Source organism: Epinephelus moara, chromosome 10 (assembly GCF_006386435.1).
Source record: "Epinephelus moara isolate mb chromosome 10, YSFRI_EMoa_1.0, whole genome shotgun sequence".
Lineage (NCBI taxonomy): Eukaryota > Metazoa > Chordata > Actinopteri > Perciformes > Serranidae > Epinephelus > Epinephelus moara.
The window spans coordinates 22,888,663-22,908,827 of NC_065515.1; the positions used below are offsets into that span (position 1 = coordinate 22,888,663).

Consider the following 20,165-nt stretch of genomic DNA (forward strand, 5'->3'; position numbering starts at 1 on the left):
TACCACTTCTGTTTTCCCTGTTTCTCTTCTCGCTATGATGCTTGCCTGTGTTCATTAAAGAGATGGAGATATATTGGTCTGTCTATCCTCTTACCAGGGGTGACCTGTAGCCCATCTGGGCTGGCGATGACAGGAGATCCCTGGGAAATAGCGGCGAGTGCGTCTCGGGGACGGAGCCCACGCCACTGGCTGCTAGTCCCGAGAGCTGCCCGTACCTCGCCATCATCTTGAGATGCTGCTCACAGAACACACACACTCATACACAGACACAGGAGGAGAGGGGAGGAGAGAGAGAGAGAGAGAGAGAGAGAGAAAGAGAGAGAGGAAAAAAGAGAGAGAGGGAAGCGGTGTGAGAGAAGGGAAGGAGAACAGATAACAGCAGGTAGGAAGGACGGTGAGAATGGTAAAGGACAGAAGAGGGAGTGGGGGAGGGGGGGGTGGGGTGGGGGGGGACATGAAGAAAGAGGAGGTAGAGGGGGATTACAGAACACTTTGCTCTCACACAAATGCATGTGTGAACACACACACATACGGGCATACACACTCGTACTTACAGACATACTGTACGTGCACATGAAGGCACAGATACAATTTTAGCCCCAGGTGGGCAATTTCACAAGCAAGCCTATGCTGGATGGGTTTGATAGCTACCTTGCTTTGGTTACAATAGGAGAATGTAAAGTCTAGGCACTAGCTCTCCATTTATTATTACAAGCCAGGATGAGCGTGAGAAGCGTAGCAGTCCCTTTTTCTCCGTACCGACTATCGTGCAGGGAAATATAATAAACAGCTGCTGTTATCAATCATCCCCTCTGTCTCCTGGCTATGAGCATACACAAGTGTACAAACACGCACACGCACGGACATACAATAACACACATGACAGAATGGTTGGCAGCAGACATACACAGGTGAAGTGTGGAGAAAGAAGCAAATCCAAATCTCTTTACCTCATTGCTCAACAAAGCGGCGTTGAGTGTTCGGCTTATTTCGAACATGTTCAGGTTCGGTGCTTTTTTTTTTTTCGTTCAGTCCTTCTTTTATATATATTTCAGATTCTCTTCAGTTCTTTGCTCCGCTTTTTCTTCTTCTGTACAGCTGGGAGTCAGTCCCGGAAAACACAAAAAAGAAAAAAGAAAGAAAAAATGAAATCAACTGGGGAAAAAAGAGGGGGATAAAAAAATCCTCTTTAATTTTCAGATTTTTGGAGTTGTGATTTTGCAGCGCTCTATCTTTTTTTTTTTCTTTCTTCCCCCCTGTCTGTTGATGCACCTCTGCTCGGCTGTGGCTGTAGTGGTGGTGTTTGTGCCCAGGGTCTCCGCACACGTCTAAGGAGTCAATACGCTGCTGTTTTTTTTTTTTTTTTTAAATCTCCCCAGAGTCAGCACATTAAAACAGGCAGTCAGGCAGTCGGTGGGTCGGTGGGTCGGGCTGGCGGGCTGGCTGGCTCCCTTATCTGTCCCCCGCACACTGGCTCACACAATACGCTCCGATCCTCACACTGCTCGCTAGCAGATTAGCCTGTCCCAAAACATAGCACTTAGTTTAAACTCCCCTCCCTTTTGCTCTCTCTCTCTCTCTCTCTCTCTGTATCACTCCCTCTGGCTCGCTCCTTCGCTCTCCTCCCCTCCCTTGCTCACTCCATCTCTCCCTGCATCACTCTCTCTCCTCCGATTGCTCACGCATTGATGCAGCTACAGTTCGCCGTGCTACCACAAGGTGGGAAGACTGTTCTAGCAACAGCGACACCATCGCCACCACATCCCTTCCTCTCCGTGCCACTCCTATCTTTTAGATTTTCCTCTCTTCTCCTCTTACCATGTGTGTCTATAACACACAGGTAGAGATGGTGAAGGGGTGTTTGCACTTAGAGCAGCTCTCACTCCCCTGACCATATCAAACTTACAGCCAGGGGATAAGCGGATTGGTTAGGAGTGTGTGAGGACTAATATTGTTCGGTCCTGTTATCTCATTACGGCTCTTACAAAAACAGGTTGTGGATTCAAGTGACTATCAAAGACTTCTGGGGGGAGGAAATAATTCAGCACTTCCTTGGAGGTGTTTTTTGTGACAGCTACATGCAAAGCAATGGAATGCAATAAAAATCCTTACACTATCAAGACGCCTCAAGAGAGTAGAAATAAATGGTACCTCTCAGTAATAGGCGGCGGAGGGAAAAAGTGAGGGTTGGGCTGATGTGAGCATCAAGGTCAGGTGGTTGTCCTTTTCCTCGGCAGGGTGTGGCACAGAGATGACGAAGCAGCTAGTCACAGGCATGGCAGGAGATCCCAACTACGGAACAAGTAAACAAGGAAAAAAAATAATAAATTAGGGAGACTTGTGCCAAGGATATGATTCACTACATTTTTGGTTTTCAGTCGGCAACACCTGAGAGACTCGAGAGTATGACTCATTGCGTTCTATATCTGCATACAGTGTGGATAAGTCAAAATGTTTATGAAATGGAAGCTTATTTTTAGGAGAAAACAACAGAAGACTTAATATTTTATGAAAATAAAGCCGACAGAGTGATTGGTATCGCCATCATCTTCACTAATGCTAATCTTAGTGGTGTCTTAGCCGTGGCTCCAAAGGATTTATTCCCAGTGCTTTGAATGTGCTTTTTTGCTGTCTTGGATCAGAGCGGGGAGAGCGGCCAGTTAATAGCAGCCTATTGACACTGAACCATCTGTTTAGGTGGACACTGTCCAGCGTAGCGGGGAGGGAGGGAGAAAGGGATGGAGGGATGGAGGAAGTGACGGATAAAGAGAGAAGAGAGGGTGACGATTAATGGCTGGCTGAGAGAGAGGGGGTAACGGCAAGGTACAAAGCAGAGGAAGTGTTAGCAAACTGTTAGTTTGAGCGGGTGTTTATGTAAAACAGGAAGAGAAAAAATATGGAGAGAGAGACTCGCACTTATCGAGGATGTGGCATCTAATGCTGTTTACGTGTTTTAAATTAGCACATTTTCTCTTTTTACATCAGGGGCAGGATATGTGAAAGTATCATCAACGACATCACTGCGTTTTGGCACTGTTTTGCTGCCTTGGCTTCCATTCCAGTTTTTCCTTTCCCTTCAGAAAAAGGGCTGCTAGCCACATCCCTGTTCTGTAAAGCCCGCGGTCTCTGGGGAGGGTTGGTCCGGCAGAGCCCTGGGGGGAGCTGTCAGTTGAATCATCCAGAGTGAGGGCTGATTCCTCAGTCAGCTGCCTCTCAAGCCTTCCTCTCTGACCAAGCCTCACTCCCCTGAGCCCCCTGATTGCTGTCACCATAGTGATTCTCTGTGTACTGCCGGCTGGTCTCCGCTCCGCCCCCCCCCCCCCCCGCCTTAAACCCCCCACCCTGCCTCTCACTACCACCCGTCTCCGACTCGCTGCCACTTGTGCCCTGTGTTTTGATTTTTGCATGACTTCCTTCTTCATTGATGATGGACTTTATGTGTGGAAGTCCTTAACTGGCCACAGTAAAAAGGGTTTCCCTGTACTTGCTGGAATACAAATACAAAAACATAGATTTGCTCCTCCAGCACACACACACACACACACACACACACACACTCACACACACATATATACACACACTTCAAGCTTCAGGCTGGAAACATAAACAAGATTTTTTTTCTCTCAGTTATGGTACTGAGCTACAAGCACCGACTTATTTGATCATTTCACAGTTTAGAAGAAAAGCTATCTTTCTGAAAGAATGAAAAGCAAGGCTTAAAAATACCTTTGCTGTGCCAAAGCCACTGTTTCCCCAAGGGGTTTCTGACATGTTCTGCACGGGATTGTGATGGTGCCGTGAGTCCTAGCCACCCACGCTTAAAATAGCCACAATTTCTTAATGTTACTGTACATCCTGTGTTAAACCATGACAGGAGTGTCTACATGTGAAGCACATTCATATGTTCGGAAATCATTAGAGGTCAAAAATGTTTTGATAAGCATGTAAAAATACACTCTCCTGAGAGATAATTAAAATTTGAGAGACCACGATGTGGACTGTTCTTCTCTTTTATGTTATCCTGTTTCTCAGTGATGGATGTGTTCATTAAATCACTGCTGCACTTTGCAGACATCATGACAAAAACATACTGTATGCATGCAGAGTGTTACTTGGGCAGAGAGTGGAGGGGTTATTGTTGAAAGTGTTGCTATTTTTTTCCTTTTCTTCAAACATATTTTAAAGGAGGACACGCCAATATAGAACATGGAGCTTTAAAGAAAAGGAAAGCCATCAAGAAAAAAGACTTTGCTGTAATATTCTCCCATACATTTTAACACCATTAAAGCACCACAGACTCTCGAGTTGTGAAATTCGAATCTGACATTTTGTGCCAAGTTCCTACATGAGACACCATGTATTGTTTAGCAATATATTAATTGTGTTTGTAATGAGTAGACTTACATTAATGTGTTTATCTTTTTATTTTGTTTAGAAAATGTCACCTTCATTTTGGGGTCCCTTTAATCTCTATAGCTGCCTATGAGTGCAGGATCTGTGGCCAATAGGATGAGATTTTGGCATCAGAAGAGTTCTGGTTTCCATTTGTAGTCTGATTGTAGTCTGACTCATTTTAACCACTCATGTCTGAGTGGGTTTTGGTTGAATGCAGGTAAACAGTCCATATGGAGAACAAAAGCGACAGAACGCATTGGCCGAAATGCAACCTCAAAACCCATCTGCTATTGTCTGATTACAATTTAGCTTTTTATTTGCTTTTTTTTTTAAAGATATTTTTATGGGCATGTTTGCCTTTAATTGAAAGGAAAGCTGAGCGTAAAGTGGGGAGAGAGAGGGGGAATGACATGCAGCAAAGGGCCGTGGGTTGGAATTGGACCTGGGCCGCTGCGGCAACAGCCTTGTACATGGGGCGCCTGCTCTATCCACTAAACCACAGACGTCCCTTTTATTAGCTTTTTTGAAGCAACTTCGAGCTGACTGTTGAGTCTCGTTCTCTAATTGTCAAACAGTGATGTTTTGGGTTGGTGGTTTGGTCCAACTACTGACCCAAAGCACTCTGTTGTCATAAACACACAGGCCAGAAATACACACACATGCACAAACAGGACCTAAACATCCATTAAATGGAGAGATGTCAGAGTGAGGGGGCTGCCTTGGACTGGCACCCTTAGCAGTTGGGGGCTCAGTGCCTTGCTCAAGGGCACCTCAGCAGTGCCCAGGAGGTGAACTGGAACCTCTCCAGCTACCAGGCCATGCTCCATACTTGGTCCCTACGGGGATTTGAACTAGTGACTCCTCGGTTCCCAAATCAATTCCCTATGGACTGAGCTATTGATGAGACTCATCAATCAAGTAAAAGTTGGATAATGTTGCTTTAAAAGCGACCAACTCCAACTCCATACTTGTGTCTCAAGTTGCTAGCCTGACTGTTAACAATGACCAAGTCATGGAATAAGGCTATAAAATGAAGGCTGGGATACAGTCCTTGAACCCATGGGAGCGATGGGGTTTGACACATGTATAGTGTAACTGGAGCTGTGATGTTGGAGGGTTACCGCAGACGGCGCTAGAAAGAAAGGGATGGTGTTCATTTGGGGGCTTTGGGTTTGCTCTGTCTAGCTCCTTGGTTGTGCTCGGCCTGAGAGAACTTGTTGGGTACGCTCAAATGGATAGCAGACCATACACACTCTAAAGACCTTTATCGTTCATATCGTCGGACTTCTTATAATCAATATTCACTGAAATCTCTATAACTCTACAATCATCATCTACATTATCGTAATAAAATACATCTGAAAATGACTCTAATTTGCAAAGACACTTAACACTTCATTGATTCATTTGTAATTTGTTTGTGTTTTTTGTTGTTGTTGTACATCTTCAACAATTTTGTATTGTTTTTTAGTCTGGAACTCATTCAATTATGCAATCCTCGTTTTTATCTTTTTCTTTTTATATATGACTGTAGTTGTTTAATAGGGGAGGTTTCTTCATAAGCTTGGGTTCTAACCTCTCCTGCACAATGTTTTAACTTTTAATTTCTTTTTCCCTTATTTTCTATACATGTATTTGCAAATAAACTAAACTAAACTACACAACAGAATGTTTTCAGAATGAAAGTATTTATTCATGGTCTTCTATTAAAGATCTTTTCAGTAATGTCAGAAAAAATGTATTCTGACGTAAGGCCAATTGCAGAAGCTTCAGTGAAAAAAATCAATCTTGTTACACCTATATCCAGTGGATACACCGGAACCACTGAAATACTGGTCGCTGCTCTCAGAGACTATATCGCCGTCATACTGATAGCTGATGGGTTCTGAGATTGGTGTCCCTTTAATTTAACAATATAACATATCTGACAGATCTTGTCATGATATGTATTTTCACTCATAACTAATAATATTGCAAATAATCTTCTTATTCAGATTCTGTCTTTTACAAGCCAACAACAAAATGTGAGTTTCAGCCATAAGATCGGGTTTTATCTACGCTGGCAGAGACAAGCCAGGATCTTGCAGTAAATTCAACCACTCCTATACAGTCTCCCTATTTGATAAGAGCTGAGAAACAAGGGAAACATGTAGCGTATCTAATTCATTCTTCTCATGCCCCATAATTCAATTTCAATCTCCCTCTTGAAAATGAATGATTGTACCACCATAGAGCTCTTTAATTGGCATAGTGTTAAAGGAATGACATAGCATGGAGGACAGCTATTCAATTTTCAATTTTAACGAAATATTACACAGCAGCTCTGTATTCTCTTCCTGTCATCTGAGAAATAATCAGTCCGACCTATCTACTCAGCGGCCTGTTGATGCTTGCCATCAAATACAGATCACACACAGAGAGAAAAATCATTGCCCTCTCCCTGGTCTTATTCATTTGGTCCTGTTACACACAGCTTATAACCTGAAAATTAGCAGCAGCCTGTATGCCTCTTGCTCCAGGAGCTGTGCGACTGCTCATTTGATGTACTTAATCAGGTGCAGCCTTTGTAATGGGAAAGGAATAGGGCCAGGCTTGATTGGCCTTGATGACATCTATGCTCCAATTGTCTAGAAAACCTCCAGCTTTAATCAATCTGCAGGATAATTCAGAATCTCTGGCTGCTGCCTGCAATGATTGGCTTTCTTCTCTGAAAATACCATTAAAATGCAGGTACGGCTGTAATAAAACTGAGGTGTGCACAATGTACTGATTACAGTTTAGAGGTAGTGTAATGGGAGTCATATAGTTTTAGTGTTGCCTGCAGAATGCGAATGCTGAAAGTGTACTATGCTGAACACTGGGTTATGTAGACTGTATTTCAAATTATTATAGCTGTTAATTCAGTACATTTGGGGGGATGTTTGTGAAATCTGGTTTTCAGACAGGAAAAAATCAGAGTTATATGTCTGAGACAAGTTTTCCTGACCGCTTGAGACACTAAGGATCAGCATTTCTGCATGTTTTGGTGAATTTGTTTGCTGTATTTAATGATCCATGCACTTAAATCTAACTGCAGACACCTGTTATTATTTTCTGTTTGTTATTTTTCTATTGTTTTTTTTTTTTACTACATATAATTCAACTTGTCTCATCTTACCTCCATACACAGCCCGTGTGAACTGCTGTGTGTCTGCAGCGGTGCACTGATGTGGATGACAGCAGCGCCTCTCCCTCGTCCTCCCGCTCCGTTGCCGTGGCAACACACATGGAGCGTCGGCTGCTCTATAACAGAATGGAAAGGAAGATGGAGGAGAACACTGTTAGAGACGTCGAGACTGGTGTGTAAATACGAGCCTTACCTCGCTTATTCTTCCCTTCTTTACGAGCAGAGGGACGCGGACGAAGCCCAGCTGTCAGACATATTGTAGTTGAATATTTCGGGCTCGCTCCGCGTCTTTAAATTGATACTAACGTGAAGTGTGCTAACCTTTTAGCTAGCAGGTACAGGGATGTAAACAAGAGTCATGTCACCAGCTTGTTGTGAGCTAGCGTCGCTGCTACAGACGTTAGCGAAGCGTGTAACTGACCGAATGCTGGCGGTGTACGTCACGGAAATACTTTAGCAAACTGCCGGCATATTAACGTTAACCATTTAATTTCGACAGGGCGAGCAATAGTGCAGGTGTATCTGCTAGCTAGCTGTGTTACCGAGTGAACTGCTGTGGAGCTAATAAGCTAGCTGTCGGTCCTGCTGTAATATGGTTCTTGTGTTACCCTCTAAATTAAAGTCATAATCCGTAAATAAATGCCAACAAATGCAAAGCACCACTGTGAATATGAGATACAGATTTGAACCAATAATTAATGGACATATCTTTAAATACTAGGACCACTACTGGACAAGATTTCAGTGATGTTTTCTGTTGCTGCAGAAAATGTTTTTACATCTATAATATTCACCATGCTTGTACACATCAGAGTAACAACACTGTAGGATCACACATACTGTTTTTTTTTTCCAATTAGTATTTACTACAATCTAAACTACTGTGTTTATGCCTCAAATATGGCAAATTATTGCATCTTCAATATGCTATACATACACTTGCAGGTGCAAATCATCATGCATGTAGTCTTAGAGTAAAGCATACTGCTTTTCAGTCAGTTTGAAGATGCTGCTTCTACCGGTGCCACATAATTGGATTGCAAAATGACCAAAGAAATTAAAAGACAATGATACAAAGTAATCTTTGGTTTGCAAGTTAAGTAGTTTTTAAACTACTGTTTTAAAAAAATGCACAAATTCATAAAAAAATTCAAATTCATAAAAATGTAAACACAATTAAAATATTAGATAATACCACAGACCAATCAGAATGACATTACTGTCTCATTTGCACACTACCAGTTCACTTCACCACACGATAAAATGAAAAGAAACAAAATTTAAACCCTGTTGAAATGTATGGGCCTTTAACTAATATCTACGAAAAAAAACCCCATAAAATATATGGTAGCTTTTTCTTTTCTTATTATGCAAAACAGTAAACAAAGACACATTTAAGCAACATTGTCTATGTTATTCATTTGTGCTGCATACTGAAAAATAAAGATTTCTATCAGCCTCAATATACTTTGTGTGTTACTCCATTTTGCATTGCAGAATCGTGTTGTTAAAAGTCGACAAAACAGGAAAAGATATTAGAAAGATGTGACGTATACATAAGCATTTCTAAGGAGCAATATTTTGAAATAATTTGTCTTTTTTATGTTGTTATTTTACCCATAATTTGGGTTTAGTGGTGGCAACAATCTGGGACTGTTACTCTGTATGAGAAACTAATTTATTTATCGACATTGATTTGATTGATTTGATTTGATTTTGTGTCATGCATACTTACGTGTGCCCAACCCTCATGGGTTTACGAGACGCCATCACAATGACGTTGCAGTAACAATCCAAAGTACATGTTATTTTACTGCTCAGTCCTGAAACAAAATCCTCTACATGCTAAGAACTTACATTATTTAAAATAAAGTTAGATTAGTTTACTTAACACAGTTTTACACAACACTCTTGCATAAAATGAGACTCATCTTAATACTACTTATTGCACTTGTTTCTCAGGCAGTGAAACTGGAGGAGAGGACGCCTTGGTGGGCAATGTGAACAAACTGACAGTGAGCCCACCAGGTTACACAGGAGCGCCGCGAAAAGGACATCTGGTTTTTGATGCTTGCTTTGAGAGTGGTGAGTAGTTAGCTTGTAAATGGCATGTCAGTAGAATAAGGTGGGCGTTTGAGTGTTAATCCATGAAATATTATGTTCTTCTTTTCAAGTTGGTGACGTCCTTTTTTGGTGTTGAGTCACTGCTATGGTCAGTGGCTGCTGCAAATAATTACAAGCTCTAGTGCAAGATTTTGTGTGAGCGAGATTATCAGTCACAAAATGAAATTAACACAATAACAAATATTTTAATCTAGCTATAAATACACCTGTGCATGTTTAGCATTTACAGTATTGTAGCATACTGACTCAACTGCAGATAGACCAAAACAGCAGTTCCCTGTCCATTCCACTGCAAGTTAGGCTGATACCTCTTCAGTCACACATGTAGTTGTTTTCCCTCATTACCCTTGATTTTTAATTTCTACACAATTTTGCAGCATCTGTTTTCTCTGTGTTTTGCATCTCAATTTATGAAAACTGTACTCAGGATCCATCCCATCTTGTCTGTAGGTGAACAAAAATGCTTTTGTTTCATCAGCACTGGATTATTTTAATGCCACCTACACCAGCCTAAAGTTTCCACCAAACACCTCCAGCTTGTTCAAAACACTGCAGCTAGAATCCTCATTTCATGTCGATCAAATAAGTTTGACCGCAGTACACATATTCTAGCCTTTGCCTATTCAAAGTAGAGCTGATGTGAAGGTTCTTCTTTTGCATTTTAAATCTTTGCATGGATTAGCACTATCTTATTTATCCAACCTCATCAGGCTCTATGTTCCAACCACCAGTCTTTGTTCATAATGTATTTATCTAGTATGAGAATATAAAAGAAATCAGTGTGAAATACACCTTTGAATCTTTGACATGCTTTCCAACCTTTACCTTCAACCACCTCCATTAACACTTGTGAATCAAGATAGAAGCCCTGACACTACTACCACGACTAGTACTAATAGTACTGCTACTGCTACTAATAATAGCTTTATTTACAGTCTGTATTACCTTAAATAGAAGAAATTCAAAGTGCTATATATTGAAAGAAAACAACAATTTCATGTTGAAGCAGGTTTATGAGTCGGTGTGTATCTGAGAGCTCTATCAAGGCCATGACATATCTTGGCAACAGTAATCAGGGACAAGTTCATATAACGATTTATAGACAAGTGCTAGGCTCTTAAAATCTTTATTATAAAACACTTTAAGTTGGCGCAGGATGTTTAGAGCAGGTGTTGTTTGAGCTTTTTTCTTACAGCAGCTTTCTGCCTATATGTTCTCGCTATACTATGACCAGTGTGTCTAAATAGAGAAATAAGTGAAGCACACTTGAAAGGAGGGTGACCTGTTAGCTTGACAGTCTCTTTTGTTGTAGCCAGACATACAGTGAGATGAAGTTAATATGCTGCAGTGTCATTTGCTAATGCCCTTTGTTTGCCACTTTTTGGCAGGACAAGGAAAAGAAAGTACTTTCCTAGCACTGACAAAGGTCAGTTGGTTAGACACACGCACACACACACACCCACACACCCACACATTCGAGCACAGAGGTAGGTGGAGTAAATCAGTGAATCAGCCGGTCTTTCTGGGACAGAATCTCTGTGTGGAGATTAGATTCAGATGGCACTCAGATTTCATATTTCCACAGACAAGCCCATTTTGGTTTCTGCAGACTGAGATGAGCTTTAACTTCGCCCTGTTTATTTTCTGATGTCTGGCCTTGGTGCCACTGTCAGAGTTGTTCTCCAAAGTTGATTTGATGCACTTGATTTTCAAAGAGTCAGAGAATACAAATACAGTTGTCACATTTCCTAGGCCTGCTACTAATTAATGCACAAGAGGAAAACTGTGTGGACATCTAAAGGGATAGATAAGGACATAGGGAATCTAATCCACAGTTTTGTACACTGTCGACAGGAGGCATATGAAGGTGAGAGCATAAGGTCTATATATAGTACCGCGGCGTAAAGATCTAAATATGTTACATTAGGAGGATTGTGCTGAGATATCAGTGTGATGATTGCCCTTTTTATAAATTTGCCTTTTTTCCCAGATGACATGGCCAGAGGAGCTCAGACATTGATTAATGGGCACTGAGCTCCCACACTGAGATCAGCTAACATACCAGTGTCTCTGGCTCCGGATGTATCTCCTGAATGATTTATGGAATTGATATTAATCTCTTTCCAGTAAATGCATTACTAAAGTTAGAATGGGGGATGAATTGATGTTTGCCAGCTAATGTCAAATTCATGCCGTGTTGCTGTTTTATTTAAGCATTTCTGATTTCGTCCGCCTTCCTTTAAACTGAGCCTTGATATTAGTTTATGATAGTTCTTTCACAGTACACTCTAAGCATATGCCCGGACAGCTTTTACCGAGCAGTTATTATCCTCTGATTTCTCATTATTGTAAACCTTTTCATTGAAGTTATTCTTTCCTAAAGCGATGCTCTTACAATTATCTATGATAATCCACGCAGCTTCTGTGGCCTTTAAAAGCAGCTGTAAAAAGTTTGAGGATTTCTTCTTCCAGTGGTGGCAGAAGGCAGACAAAATGTGTATAAGTGACTGAAAAGTCTTTATACATTCAATCAGTGTAATCATTTTGATTAAACAACAACCCCACTTTCTTTATGTGTTTTGGGCTAGCCAAATTAAAGATGAATAAATAAATAAAAAAAACAATAACATATTTTATGGAATTTATGAGGATCTACAACTAAACCATTGGTAAAAGAATAAGTATAACGGGGCGTCGGCGGCCTTGTGGTAGAGCAGGTGCCCCATGTACAAGGCTGTTGCCGCAGCCGCCCGGGTTCGAGTCCAGCCTGTGGCCCTTTGCTGCATGTCTCTCCCTCTCTCTCTCCCCCTTCACGCTTCACTGTCCTATCGATTAAAGGCAAAAAATGGCCAAAAAAAATATCTTTTAAAAAAAAAAAAGAATAAGTATAATATCAGTGAAAGAAATAATTTTGGCAGTAAAATATAGCACATGTGTTTTCATTCACTGCTGATTAGGGATGCAGAATATTGGATTGTTTGCTGAAATCCTAAATGCCGATATATGCCAATATGCTAACCTGATTTTAGTGATCATCAAGTCTCTTTTGAAGTGGAATTAACATCATATTATGCATGCATAGTCATATCGTGATGGCCCACCAGCAGATGGAGACATGAAATACAACATTTTTCAATGTATGTAATGTTCATTCCTCATGCAAAATAAGAAAATTCTGCCATTTCTGATAGTTCATTTTAAAGCTGATATTGGCCAATACTGATGATGTGCTGATATTATTGTGCATCCCCACTACTAATTATTCTTTGCTGAGTTATGTTGTAAAAGTGGTGTGGCTTGACATCACTGAAACTGCTTTTTTATTCCTTGCTCTTTTTTTCCCCCATTGTAAACATTTTCTGTCGCATTTCTAGCTTTTTAATGAGATAAAACTTTAAAGGTTTTGTATGTGACATGCAGCAGCAAACCACTATTTGCTATGTGAACATATAGTGAAGTAACGGTGTCCCGAGCAGATAATGAAGTCAAGCTGCCTGTGTGTGTTGTAATCTAAGATTCTCTGTGGGTTGTTGTGTAGCTGTGTCAGCCGCATGTGCATGTTAGTCCCTGTTAGAGTGTCCAAGTGCCTAGCTTATCGCCACTGCTCTGCACTGCACCTATATGGCGGTTAATTCTGATATCGGGACTAAGGTTGGGTATCCTTTGGGTTTTTTCTGATACCCATGCAAAAATGATAGGCTACTTTTAAAATGATACAGGTGCCTAAACGGTTTCTGAGCTGATAGTATTTGAAAAATAAAGCACAAAATGACGATCAATTACATTAAAGAACAGCTTTTTTATTGCAGAGGCATATTTAAACTTGAAATTGAACAATTTGTTAACTCTTTACAGTTTAAAATATACGTAAATATATGAATATCTATAAATACAAAAGACTATTACAAATTCACATAACACATAAAACCTAACCCAAATAATGTAATTTGTTGTAATTTATTAATGTAACACTAAATAACAGTGACAGTACTAATAACAACAAAATAACTTTTGAGTGGGGATCACAAATTGTCCCTCTAACTCAGGAAAGAATTTTCTCCATTATCTGTTTAGGAACAGCTGAGATTGTCACTACAAGTAGAATAGCTGGTGTACCTTAACAGTCCACCTTAAGTGAGCCTGGTCAGGTTCCATTTAGAGGATAACTAACTTTGGGGCTAACCCTTTTCACTTTAATCAGCAGGTAACAAGCTTAAGGAGTTGTAGCATTTATACACTGACAAATAGTCTGATTTGTACACACATAGCACTGCTACGTGTAACAACGTTTATCTTAATACTCTCTGCTCGAGCTGCTGCAGCCTCACTGTCATGCATCAGTGTCACACACTAGTAAACTGGTGCCATATTGGTACCAGGGGTGGGAATCACCAGAGGATCCACAATATAATATTATTATGATACTTAAGTCAGCATACAACATAACTGCGATTTTAAATATGTTGTGATACGCTGAGTATTACGATGAAATAGATTGTAATATACAGCAATGAATGACCTTTTTTTCAGCTGTAAATTATGTCCCTCGAAGGAAACTTTCTCAACATCTGTTTTCAGTGTGTTTATTAATGTTTTTGCAGCACCAAAATGTAGCTAGTGGACTGAAAAAGCAATTGATAATTATTCTAGTAGCCTACCTGAAGTTTACTATGTATTTGTCATATTAATAATTTATATTATAAAAAAAATAAATACGATACGCCACACAAAAATATCCCGATACTGTGTTGTATTGATTTTTCCCACCACCCCTAATTGTCACCCAACCCTTATTGGGACAGCATCGTCATGGAAGCATAGCACCCACACCGTTAGTTCTGTCAGCACCGTTGCTGTTGTTAGCGCAAGTTATTGAGTTAGCACCGTTAGCTGCTAGGTGTTGAGAGCCATGTGCAGGCAATCCTGCCCCAGCCTCTACATTGTAGATATACTCTGAATGTTGCATACAGTAATAGTCCGCTGTTGGTAGAATGAATGTGTTTTTATTCAGTGGAGGTGTTTGTATTGATCTATTTATTCGTATAATTTCTGAACACTGGTTCAAATTTAAAACAACATACGAATTCAAGGTTCATCCAACCAGGAGTACGTCATATTGTTATTACAGCAGATTTAGTGCCCATATTCACACTTGATAAGACAGTGTGCATACCTGAAGTACCAGTAAGGCTTTTAAAATGCACTGCTGTTTTTCATACATTCAGACTGATATCTCTGATACCAGTGACAGGAATGAAATTGGAGGCTAGTGTATAAGCTCCTGCCTCTTGTACTGCATGTTGGACAGGCATGTGTATTTTTCAAAGCTATGGTCTTCCATGACAGTCTATGTCTATTTTACTCCTCTCAAGCCAGATTGAATGGTCGAAACACGATATTTCAAGCGGACGTTTTGATTTGAAATTTATGCAGCCCTATAACTCAGTGAGGTTTTGTGCCCCCTCTTTTTTCCTTCCTTTGCTATCTGCATCCCATGTACATTTTCATGTAGCACAGATTTTTATTTTGTTGCATTAGTATAGCACAAAATAAAATCTAATTGGTTTATTAAAATAGACACTGGTTATGTAAGCTGTTTGCCAAAGGTATAAAACCTCATTTACATTTAGATGAGGCTTAATTCACTTTGTTGTCAGGCCTATGCTGATCAAGTCAGTGATGGCCCACAGATTTACATACAGTAGGTGTCTCAGCCAACAGGTCCTCTGACACTGAGTTATTCTGAACCATTAAAAGCCTTTTCGCGTTTCTGCTTAAAGATAGCATACAGTATGATGATGACCCTGACTAAGTAGTGTTGGGTGCAGTAGAACTTCAACATTATGACTATGTTCTTAAGTCAGTGCAAACCTTATTGCTTTAGTTCACTGTGTAAAGAGCAATATGCAAATGTTCATTAAACCCCCATATGCAAATAGAGTTTTACTTGTTGAGATCATCTTTTTATGCTACTTAGGACAATGCAAAATCATGGTAGTGAATAGAAGATTTTGTTAATCTGTAAACATTAAGTCTTGGCCCATTGTTGTGTATTGTGTCAAGAGGCAGAGATTCACCAAAGTGATAAGAGAAGCCTAATTGTTTTTTAGAGTGAAATCCAAATGACATTCTTATCTTGTCTTGTCACATTTGTTTCGTCACACACTCCAACTGTTGACATTTTTCAGCTAAGTCCCAAATTCTTTTGTGGGTGCATCCTCGCAATGTCGCTGACTAAAGTACCATCTGTCTCTACAAAAGATGACACTGGCAGCGCGGGCATATTGTTTTACTGCACCTCTGGACCCTGCACCAGATGTAATTAAGCACTCATTGATTAGTCAGACTGCTGTCTGCTGACAATGACTTGCATGGTCAAAGAAATTCCCCAGGGGTGACAAGTGTTTAATGGGATCCATTGATAAGCACAACTCATAGACTCATCTGGCTTTACAATCAATTCAGTCAATACAATCCAACTTAAATGGCAGGCTGGAGAACAGATATGCACATAGTGGTATCAAGTGATGGGAAGGTTACTTTTGTAATATATTAAAGGCTAGGGTATAGATTACTAGCTATCATGTTTACAGTGTAGTAGTAAGTAAGTGATGCAACTACATACCGTCCTACATTTGTTTGCTTTTACTTATCTGACAAATGTTTTAAACTAGGCAATAAAGCTTAAAAGTCCTAAAAACATAAATTTAAACCTGGCAGTGTAAATCTCACTCAGTCCTCAACACTCTGCAGCGGTGTAAGAGCCTTTTTCTGTTTTCAGAAGGAAAATATTGTTGAGTTTTCAGTGCTGAAAGGCGCTCATGTTTGGCGACTTGGCCACCCGATTGCCGTTGTTGACTGGCATGGCAGACTCAGATTGCTGAGAGCAATATGCATTGATCTGATTGGCTGATAAGAGGCTGTGCAAATTCAGAGAACCAATCAAAAACAACGCTCAAAATTTGATTGCATATTGCCAAATAAATGGGGCCTGTCTGGACGTAGAGACGGCTTCTTGTAAGCCATCCTAACTTTGATGTTGTTGCACTGAAATGTGTCCCATTGGTCTTTCTGACCTGCATTGTCTGGAAATATGGCAATAGAAAGCATTCCTGCACAGCGAAAACAGGCAAAGCAACACAATGAATGTAATCGTCTACATTTAAGCTTTTTACCAGAAAGAATATATTCAGATGTAGCCCCTTTGTAATCACCAACATTTTCATTAGTAGCTGTAATTTAATTGAATATCTTTCTCAATTACTGTAACAGTTACATTTATTTTATGTAATGCCATTACATGTTACTGGTTACCCTGCATCACTGGTTGGGACCCAAACAGTCGAGGTCTTTTTGATACTTCACCCCCCCCCCCAACATATATAGCAGTTACTCACCCCGTGTTACATTTAATTGAAGAAAACTTTAGGGCATATGTAACGTTTTTTACATATGCCTTCATAGTGAACGAAGAATCCAAAAACAGAACATTCTTGATGAATTGAGGTCATAGGGGATTGTGTTTAACAAAAGCAAAACTATTTTAAAACATCTGTTTACAAACTCTCACAAAACTTGTGTTGTATAATCTAAATCATACTCATCTGATTGTATGCTCACACTTATCAAGGGCTTTAACTGATTAAGAATTCTCTTAGTTTTTGGATTCTTCATTCACCAGAGGCATGTGAGATAAACAATGTTTTCTTCACAAATTCAATGTAACATGGGGTGAGTAACTGACAAACAGATGTTCATGTGGGGGGATGAAGTATTCCTTCAAATAAGAGTCGGAAAACTTTGATTGTACAGTATGACAATTTTCATAAATTCATAGTTTATGAATGTCTTCTCTAACTTACACATGTCAACACTAGGGTAACAACGTTATGAGATTTTCATGGTAGGATAACTGTCTCAGAAAATATTGCAGTTTCACGGTATCATGGTATTACAGAATTTACATTATTATCGGTCAGAATGACCCTTAAAGAAATGAAAATCGAAGAGTTATTTTTGGTGGAACAAAAATTTATTTACGATGATTGAAACTTGAAACCATTTTGTTAATGGAAGTGTGTATACAAAGTTGACCCTTTGGAAATAGCTAAAATAAAGACGAGATTCTTCGTGCAGTTGCATTTTTTTTTGTTTATCATCGATAAGCAAATGTACACAGAATGGATACCCTCAACTTTTATATCACAGTATACATTAATACTGGTATATTACTGCAACCTTAGTCAACGTAAGAACTGTTGAGGTAAATGGGGCGATCATCCCTCACACTTCATCAGATAGGTTCTTCAGGTTTTTAAATAGTTTTGTGTTGTGTTTGTCCACCTCCTATATCACTGTATTCACACAATTTAAAATTGATATTGTAGTTTCATTTAACAAAATACAATGTCTGAAGATTATACTGTTTTGTTAGTGTGACTGTGGCTAATTATGCACAATGTTCTGACACACTATGAACTATTAGGTTAGAGGATTGAACGCTCACCACTGGCCTGCTGATCATCAGAGATAAGTCAAAAGTAGGGCAATGCCTGTGTTAATGCTTCATGACAACACTTTCTCTAAATTAAGGCTTCCACCTCTGACATTACAGACCCTTATAGAACTGCTCAGGCTCTTCATGGATTTGCTGTGCAGATTTTAAATCACCCCTCAGTAACGATAATTGATGAAGAAATATTTTCTCTATCGTCGAGATAAAGAAAGAAGTAAGAAAAAAAGGCTGCCAGGAGATAAGTAATGAGGATAAATGTTGAAGAAAATATTTCCACTGTTCACTGATGATGAAGGTTTCGTTGTTTTTCCCTTTTTGCTTTTCCCCCCTCTCTTTAATTTTCTCGTTCTTTTCTTCCAACAATGAAACAGTGTATTTAATCTGTCCGGCCTTATCTTCTCCCAGAAATGGTCATGTTGCAGTTGCACAGTCCCTCTAAAGAATGACTGATTAGAGTCGTAGCTAAAGCAACTTTTACAGAGCGAGGACAGAGAGATAGAAACACGGAGCAAGAGGGACATGGTTGGGAAAGGGGAAAAGAAATAAGGAAGTACAGAAGAAAAGAATAATATGAACACTGGGGGTTGGGGGGTCAGAAGCTGGTGGGGGGAGAACGCAGTCAAGCTTTTCAGAAGATATTTATATACTCCAGAGTGCCCCATGAATCAGGATAGTTGAGTTTCCATTGATTAAAGAAGAGGGAAACGTTTTTACAATCAAGCTAGATGCTCAGAATGAGTGGCTTTGGAGAGGCCTGAGCCTGCCGCAGTATACAGCTCTCTGCCTCACCTCACCTCCCTCTGTGATGAAACAACCCAGAAGGAGAGGCTGCCCAGAAATAGAAAATACATATTTTCTCATCATTGTCATTTTTGCTTTTATTCAACATGAACATAATTCAGAAATTTTCTGATGCTCATCTCCCCACACATGAAGACAAGACTCAGTTTTGTGCAGTCATGTGGCCTTTAGACTGTTCTTTTTTATTTTTACTTTTACAGTATTTTTTGTATAGCTCACCAACCTTAGATTGCTCTAACTCTTATGGGCTTTCCAAAACAAGATCCATTCGTCTGAGTGGGAGGGAGCACTCCTGACATCTGATGTATTGAGAGGCACTCCCAGTCTCTCTGTCTCTCTTACATGTCCTTGGCAGCGGAGAAGCTTCACTGCTCAAATCACTAAATGGCCTCTCCAGTTTCCCTTTTAGCAGTTTTCTCTCCTCTCTCTTTCTTTTAAGTCAGGAGTGGAGTATGGAGATAAATTTGAGTTGTCGAGGGACTGTTGGCAAGACCATTGCTTTTGATTTATGCTATTTATTGGCCATTTGTATCCATAAGAGATTACTCTTTATTATTATTGTGTTTTTTATTATCGTCATGTCCTATCTGTGGCTTTCTCCGGGCATATTTTGTCGGTTTTATGTGTTTTTTGTGCCATATTATGCCATGTGAGTTGGGATGTGTTGTATTGGTTTGACCCTGGGGGGATCTTCCCAACAGGGGCACTGCTAAGTGCAAAAACTTGCATGCAGTATTTTTAAAGAACTGCTTGCATGTGCATGGGGGTGTTTGTTGTGGCAAACCTATACAGAATATTGACCCTTCGCTAAGTCCTGCCCCTGGACGCGGACTTGCCAATCATAACATGGCATCGGGTGGGCTTGGACCAGGGTCTGACAACAACACGGCTGTGCTTCATTGACTCTAATGCAGTTGTTTCAGATTTCTTTCATTTTCAGGCTGGTTTTGTGGATTTGGAGCTAAATGTTGTGTCTGGGGGGCACGTCGTGTATTAATGATACTCGTTACCTGGAGAGGTTGGAAAAAGATATATGTTTCTTCCCTGTTCCAAAACCAAAATCAGACACTGAAAAGTGTAGGGTTAGCTAGCTAGCTACTGAAGATATAGCCTACTGAATGTATACACATGCTGCTTTTGCTTTTTAATGATTATAACAGTGAA

The 20,165-nt window shown here is 40.1% G+C and overlaps 2 protein-coding genes and 1 long non-coding RNA gene across 4 annotated transcripts in view; 1 reads left to right on the forward strand and 2 right to left on the reverse strand.

The window, feature by feature from the left end:
* Positions 1-1,689, reverse strand: part of elavl4 (ELAV like neuron-specific RNA binding protein 4) — a 100,794-nt gene extending 99,105 nt beyond the window's left edge. Inside the window, exons 1-2 of one of the 2 annotated variants that reach the window (XM_050054628.1) lie at positions 951-1,689; positions 95-235 (exon numbers count right to left, since the gene is read on the reverse strand). In XM_050054628.1, coding sequence (XP_049910585.1) covers positions 95-235; positions 951-998 — 189 coding nt within the window. In that variant the 5' untranslated portion in view covers positions 999-1,689. The remainder of the gene's footprint in view (positions 1-94; positions 236-950) is intronic. The other variant, XM_050054627.1, reaches the window with a different exon arrangement.
* Positions 1,690-2,048: 359 nt separating this feature from the next.
* LOC126396505 (uncharacterized) lies at positions 2,049-8,758 on the reverse strand. The gene is made up of 3 exons (XR_007570574.1): positions 7,883-8,758; positions 7,553-7,677; positions 2,049-2,292 (listed from the first exon to the last, which is right to left on the reverse strand). It is a non-coding gene; the product is annotated as an uncharacterized LOC126396505 (long non-coding RNA).
* The window catches only part of agbl4 (AGBL carboxypeptidase 4), a 389,306-nt gene continuing 376,707 nt past the window's right edge, over positions 7,567-20,165 (forward strand). Inside the window, exons 1-2 of the mRNA XM_050054625.1 lie at positions 7,567-7,733; positions 9,524-9,646. Coding sequence (XP_049910582.1) covers positions 7,661-7,733; positions 9,524-9,646 — 196 coding nt within the window. The 5' untranslated portion in view covers positions 7,567-7,660. The remainder of the gene's footprint in view (positions 7,734-9,523; positions 9,647-20,165) is intronic.